The following is a 7,444-nucleotide window of genomic DNA, read 5'->3' on the forward strand; positions in this document are numbered from 1 at the left end:
GACATTATTAAACTATGACCCAGAGCAAGTCAGCAAAGAGAAGGAGGGCAAAGATATATATATATATATATATTTTTTTTTTAAAAGGTGATAAATGGAGAAAGAATGAAAACGAACTCACAAGTGTGAGACCTAGGCGTCAAGTGTATGGTGGTGGTAGAGTCAAAACTAGGCAGTCTTGCTATTAGGCATGCCGCAGCATTGGACACTACAGAAAAATACTGGGCTACTGCTCTTAATTTATATAACAATTAAGACCCGGGGACACTTCACTGTGAGCTCTTGACCAGTATTTCTAAGCGACAGCCACGAGCATAGGGTCCCTTTGGCAAGTAAAACCAGGATGCATGGGAGTCTCACAAGTAGCAAAGGAGGGGTTGCGCTCTGAGAATCTGGTAGAGATTGTCCCGGGGACAATGGTAGGGCGTACACATGAGTCAGTGGTGGGGTTTCTACTATGAACAGGGCATTGGGGGAGATTACAAAAGTGTCCATAAGGAGACCGTTTGACTAAGAGGAACAAGTTGATGTTTCTATGAAGCACTTGGGAAGCGACAGAAGCCTCTGCTGGCAGCCGAGGAAGGTGAAAAAGGGATAGATTACCAGCGGACAGCAGTAGTGAATCACAAGGTCAGGCCACCCGGGAGGTAATGTGGTCTAGTTGACAGCATGAGGTCAGGGAGTGGGATTCTAATGACAACCAGGTGCAGAACAACCTAGCCAAATACCAGGGCTGACCTCTGGGACTCCTGTATCCCACAGACAGCTACGGAATCCCACTAGCAGACCGGAGAAGGACTCCTACAAAAGCCAATTGCAGGTGTCTCAGCAAACCAGATAATGGGCTGTCTATTGATGAGTCAAGGCATTCCACCTGCTGACAAAAGTTCTCCTCCACAGTTATGGTTGTTATCGATTTAAAGACTGGGGCAGAGGTGGCTAGCTGGCAATAAGACCCATGGTGTGGACATGAGGGCCTGCTGACAGCAGGTGATTGCTGGTTGATGCTTGCTGACTGCTGCTTAAGTTCAAAATTACCTTCTGTAGCTACATCCTTTTGGGTGCATGCTATCTTTTTCTTGTGCCTGGTTCTGCACTTGTGGTTGATCTTGGAGATATGCAACGCCTGCACTCAAGGTGAGTCAGTTGCATATTTGAGTGCCCAAAGGCGTATGTATCCAAGAGTCAGTCTTTCCATGTTGGCATTGGGCAAAAATCTCTATTCCCCTACACAGTGCACAAAGTGCTCCTGAGAGTTCTGTTGTTGAATAATACTCTTGAAATTTGGGCAGGTACCTCAATATGTGAGTTAGTTGTGAAATGGGTAGCTTCTTCTCTGGCTTGCTCTTTGCTACCTATCGCTGGTCTCTGATGTAATGAAAGAAGCTGTGGGAACAGACGGTAACCTGGGCTCCATCACCATACGTTTATTTCTGTAGTTTGTGCTCCTCCTTCATAAGCCCCTCCACAACAAACACATTTGGGGCTGTTAGGGGCTAATGGAAGGGTGAGGGGGTCCACTCCACAATGTAATTTCTGGGCAAATGTTTGATGTGATTTCTGTTAAACTCACGTTTTGGATAATCAACGTCCGTCGTCCCTGATTTTCCTTCACTCAAATATAACCACTGCTGCCACTTCACTGAAGTTTCTTGACTTATTGTGCGTTTCTTTTTCTTCCTCCCACAGGGTTGTGCTGCATCCAAGCAGTTAGGTGCTGAACTGTACCTGGAGAGCTCGGCCTTCACCTCTGAGAAGAGCGTGCATAGTATCTTCCGGAGCGCTTCCACACTCTGCATGAACAAGGCCCCACCCCCAGTGCGCAAGACCCCTGTGCGCAGCTTGTCCAAGCGGCTGCTTCATCTCCCCAGCCGCTCTGAGATCATCTCCTCCACTTTCAAAAAGGAGAAAACCAGAAGCTGCTGTATCATGTAAGACCTACAGCTCCTCCCGCAGCTGGGCGGGCGGGGGACTCACTCATTGACATTGGACATTATTTTGCGTTTTTCAAGGTCACCGCTTGGTGGGAGGGGGCAGAGGGAGGGGATTGGACAGGCTGGGCCTGCTGTTGAGGGCTGTGCTGGACCAGACCCTCATACATAGGGGCTACCCAGGGGGACACCCAGATGGTACCCAAAGAAAACAACAGACTAAGGAGAGTGGGCTGGGGGAAGCGACGAATGGTGAACCGTTCCCCTCTCCGTGCCAGCAATACATTTGCACAAAGACTTTCAATGCACATTTAGGGGGAGGTCTGAGAGCTGGGTAAAAATATGAAGAATCAAATTCTTTTACCCCCTCTCTGAGCCCTCTATCTTTTCCTTCCAGTGCTGGCCCAGCATCCTAAAAACGGGCATCTGCTGACAGCGCCAAGTAGTTAAAACCACCAGTGGCAGCTGCAAAAGTAGCTTTCCAGAAACAAAAGGGAGCAGTGTAAAACAAAAAAATATATTCGTAGCCAATATCTCTCCTCCAAGGTGGATCTGGGGCTAAGCAGGGGTTTTGGGAGCTCAGTTGTAAGTTCAGCTCAAAGCTGTGAAAAAAATTCTCTTTCGCGGAAGGCCAGTGGGAGGGGACTGGTGTAAGTTATAATTTGTTTTTTAAGGTTACATCTGTTAAGTGTTTGCTCAATGTCCCAGAACTAATAAAATTGTATTTATTGAAAGGATAAATTCATGTCCGAATGCTGTCCTAACACAAGCGTGTGTGTTACTTTTTTCAGCTTGAAAGGTTGCTTTAGGTACTCCATTATGATGACTGTCTCTGAACTGCCCAGTCGTGGAATTTTGCTTCCATAATCATCGAAACACTTTGTATTTCCTCTTCCTAAATGCCTGATGACTCATTATATATGTTAAGCCTTTATTTTCATGCCTCTTTTAAGGTATTTTTTGATGGCGCAGCTGCCTGCATGATTTACAGTTCACAAATCTTTAAATTTTGTACATGGAGCAGGCTGTGGTTCTTCCCATAACAGTATTCCTATTTCACCTTGCGCTATATGATGTTTGGTGCATCTTTCTCTCTCTTAGGGTGTGCTGCCTTGAAATGCAGGAGGGGCTATTTTACATCTACAAATACACTGCGTCATCACACATTACATTCCTTATCTCTAACATGCACTCCATAGAGAAAGCAACCCTTTTTTGCTGCTATTTGCCAGTCTAGTGTGTGCGTTTTCCCTTGTTTGACACCCCCCTCCCCCGTAAGAGACTGGCTCAGTTTCTGATGTGCACCTATGGTGTAACGCCCTATACTGAGTCCAGGCAACACTTAGTGATAGTGAGTAGGTGTCCAGATAGCAAAAGCTCTCTAGGGGTAGCTGAGGCAAGCAGCTGAAGCTTATCCATGAGGGATGTAGACCACTTACAGAACCACACAAGTGTTGCAAAAATAAAGGATACTTTACTATAGCACTACTACTAGACTAGCATTGGTATATCTCATATATATATATATATACACACACACACACACACACACACACACACACACACAATAACCAACAGATCTAGTATAAAAATATACAGGACCCTGTGAGAGGGCCAAACCATATACTAAAAATGTGGAATGTGAAATTATGAACCCAACCAAGGTAAGTGAAGCAGTTAGCTAGGGACTGGGGATAGATAGAAACATCAGAGGTAAATACTGTAAGTGTCCCCAGCAGGCAGGTGCAAGGTAAATACCCACCTAGTCGTCCCATAGGCTAACACAGAGAGTTGTGGTTGGTGATCGTGGGATTCAGGATCCTTCCCAGTGGACCCTGAGGAAGCCATTAGACAAGAGGAAGGTTGGAGAGTGCCTTCACCTGAGGATACCCAGAAGGCAGGAGTACCTACACCAGGGACCCAAATGCAGAGCGGAGAAGGGACTCTGTGAAGTCAGTGGATGCCTCAGGTTGTCCAGCTGCTGTCATGACGCATGGCCGAGGCAGGTGGAACAGATGGATGGATTCCAGACGCGGAGGACCTGCAAAGCAAGGGGACAAAGTCCAGTACCCTTGGAGGTGCCCAGGTGGCAATGCCCACCCTCCCGGAGGTGAAGTTTCTGCAAGTTGGTGGAAACCTGAACTGGTGCAAACCAGATTATGCAAGGAGGGCACCAAATGTGCCCTTTAAAGCAGTCTAGTGGCGCTCCTGAATGGCCTTGATAACTAGGCAACATATACTGCCCAACAATTTAGAAGGGGTGTTGGTTTCAAATTTTTGAGAGCCTAATACCTGCGTGCTGTGGAAAAATCAATCTTTCTAGAGCAAATGTAGTCACTGGCTAGCAAATTAGTGTAGTGAAATGGTGCATGGTAATTACTTAGCATGTTTATCAGTGAAATGCTTAGTTACACAGGTGTTGCCTTGTTTGGTGATCTCTTTGTATAAAGTGTGGTATTACATAACATGCACATACATTGGTAACGTCATTGTCAGACTCTTAGCTGAACAGTTGTCAACACTGTTTCAGGCACCAACTTTATTCATAAAGGCTTTCATCAGGGTTTGCTCAAACCATTTTGAGCCATGGGTGAGTAGGTATCAATATCTAGTTAATCTAGTAAGAAAGCCATTCGAAAATTAATGTGGAACAACAAAGGAGCTAAGGTAGGTTTTGAAGTCAGAATCTTTTCTGTATTCCCATGCTGTGCATTACTCCACCATCTAGTGGTAGGATCCAAAATTGTCTTGTCTACCTTTCTCCCACCCCAAACTCTCCTTCCCCTCACCCCCCCTCCCTCTCCATCCAATACCATTTGTTGGTATGTCCATCTACCTGTGATATTAAACATGCGTCTTGGAACATCCTGTGCGAGGTGATACCGTAATTGGTTTCCACCAAAAACCATGACCAGTAGGAGAACACGTGAATGGAGAAGTGGGGTTGCAAATTGCAATGGAAAATACCCCCTTTAAGTTCTGCCCCAAGTTCCACCAAAACATTCGCCCAGAAAGATCATGATGGGGGGGGGGGTCTCCAACCTCTGCTTTCTGAAGGAACGCGGCACGGAATGCTGTGAGGCCTGTATGGACTTGAAACCAAAAACTCAGAAGGTGTGAGGAAAAACCCTGGGTGCATTACACCACGGTGGAGACAGAAAACAAGCAGCCCTTCCATGAAGACCTCAACCTGATCAGCAATTAAGAGGAAAACACCAAGCTGGCTCTAGAAGGGAAACTGACATCAAAGACAGGGTCATCAGTGTCAAAAGGCTGAGAGGAAGGCGGTGAGAGAAGCAGACACTAAGCAACATAATTTAACTGCCTGACCAAAGGGCTCAAACTTGATGTGGTCATCGATGGAGGTAAACCTTTGAGACCCACCAAGAGGCAACCGGGGAAAGGGTGGATGACCAACGAGGCACCTACTCCTAAAAAACTCAGCTGTCACCCAAAGCCTAACAGCAAATGTGGGAGGTTGAATGGAAGAAGCCATAGCTCAAAGCCAAAATGGTGGCACTCCTTCAAAAGACTGATTTTGAGGAAGCACTGAAGGGGTTTTAGACCCGAGCAAAGGGTTAACGCTGAAATGACAAGATCTTCAAATAACTGAAGAGTCAGTCATAGGGCATCTCCAAAATGCATTCTGCTGCAGTAGGGAGTCTCTGAGCATTCGTCAGTCTGCTTCAGCTTACAAACTACCCAACTTATATACATTTATAGTCACACAGGAAATAGTGAAAACCGTGATCTCAACAGAAAATTATCATAAAGCACCACGGTCCTTGAAGTTGGGCTCTAGCAGAAAGACTTCACACGGCTTGCCATTTATCATTCAGTATTTGATTGGTTTCCTTCCTATCTCACAACGTCTGGTTACACTTTAAATAAACCATTATTCATTAACATTGACAACAGAATGGGGAGTTTGTAGCATTTATAACTAATCTTATGAGAACATCTGTGTAGCATCTGCTTCTTTACCAATTCTCGGGCACTGGTGACAGTTCACAAGACTTAAGAGAGAAAAAGATTCTGCAGTTGAAGCCTTTCCTTATCCATGTAATTCAACAGACCGTTCCTTGATCTCGGTTATACTTTGCTAAACTAGATAAACATGGTTATCCTGGGAATGTTTGTATAAAGGATACAGAGAAAAGACTGGGGAAACAAGCAATATTAAGAAGGATCATCCCTCTCAGAAGGCCATTGGGGTTCAAAATCCTCCCACCATGTCAGACCCCCAAGAAGAATCAAGGGGTTCTTTGATGAGGAGGGGCACTACCATCCTTGAGGGCCAGGAGCCACAGGATGAAGACTGGCAAGATTTTGACATGACTTGGCAGAGGAAGGTGTGGACATATATCCTTCAAGGCTTTTGCTGCCGGGTTGGTGGTGTCCAAAGCATTCATGAAGAGAGCTTGTAAACCATTGGGATGCACCTCAAGAAAGAACAAGCTAAATTGTGTTTCCTCCTCAAAACACTCAACCTATCTCAGAAGAAGAACCCCCTCTACCTGATGATGCTCCCAAGCATTTGCAATAAAAGCAGGGAGGCTTTTTGAGAACTAGCCAATTTGAAAGTGGTGACTCCTTGAGCTGAAAAAAAAAAATACAGGTCCTTCTCACAGGGTCACATCTTAATCAAGGTGAAAACCGCTGCAGACTCAATCTTGGGCACCACAGCTAGGAAAAGAGGAAAATCCCCCACATCAACTAGGTCTCGAACTGAGAGCATCCCATCAAAGCTGAAGGCTCTCTTGAGGTCAAGAGGAAAAGATACTGACTCGAGGGCAAAATGGTGGTGCTCCTGCAACGTAAAAAGGAGCTTGACTTTCTGAAGGCATTCTGCATGCCCACAAATCCCTTGTAGTTGTGAGATTTAGGTGATGATCTCCTGGACATTCAGGAGCTCTCTGATGGAGCCACACGAAGAGGAGCAGGAAGACTATTTGTTTTGTTTCCTCTTGTCTAAAAAGAGGATGAAACCTCCACGTTGGAGAGACATTGGGCCAGTTTGACGATGAATGGACTTGATCTCTATGCCACATCCACTGAGAAGGGTATTGATGGCTGTCCTTCAAAGCCCCAGACTTGTCCATGCACAATGAACTAATCAAGACACTGGGAGACACCTGTGGGGTACAGCTCAAAGAAGAGAGGGAGGAATCATGCTTCCTCCTCAAAACCATAATGCCATCACCGAAGGTGAACCTGTACCTATCCATGCTTCTCTGCATACTGGACCAGGGTAAGGAAGCTTTGAAGGACCCTGCCAGAAAAGTTACTCCTTGAGTGGAGAAAAGATGTATGTGTACCACCAAAGACCCCAATACATCCAAGGGAACATAACAGCAGATGCCATCATAGCAGGGATATGCTGGAAGAGGAATACCTCTCCCACCTCATCCTGCCCACCACTGGAGAAGGACAGCAAAAGATAGGGGGGGGGGTTTATGGGTGGGTGGTGGAGAAATAGAGAAGGGGGGGGGACTGTGTTAGGGAGGTGGAAG

The 7,444-nt window shown here is 46.0% G+C and overlaps 1 protein-coding gene across 1 annotated transcript in view; it reads left to right on the top strand.

Moving 5' to 3' along the window:
- RND1 (Rho family GTPase 1) overlaps positions 1-2,672 on the top strand; it is a 38,255-nt gene extending 35,583 nt beyond the window's left edge. Inside the window, exon 5 of the mRNA XM_069230499.1 lies at positions 1,690-2,672. Coding sequence (XP_069086600.1) covers positions 1,690-1,935 — 246 coding nt within the window. The 3' untranslated portion in view covers positions 1,936-2,672. The remainder of the gene's footprint in view (positions 1-1,689) is intronic.
- The last annotated feature ends 4,772 nt before the right edge of the window (positions 2,673-7,444 follow it).

This window comes from Pleurodeles waltl, chromosome 4_2, assembly GCF_031143425.1.
Source record: "Pleurodeles waltl isolate 20211129_DDA chromosome 4_2, aPleWal1.hap1.20221129, whole genome shotgun sequence".
In the NCBI taxonomy this organism is placed as follows: domain Eukaryota; kingdom Metazoa; phylum Chordata; class Amphibia; order Caudata; family Salamandridae; genus Pleurodeles; species Pleurodeles waltl.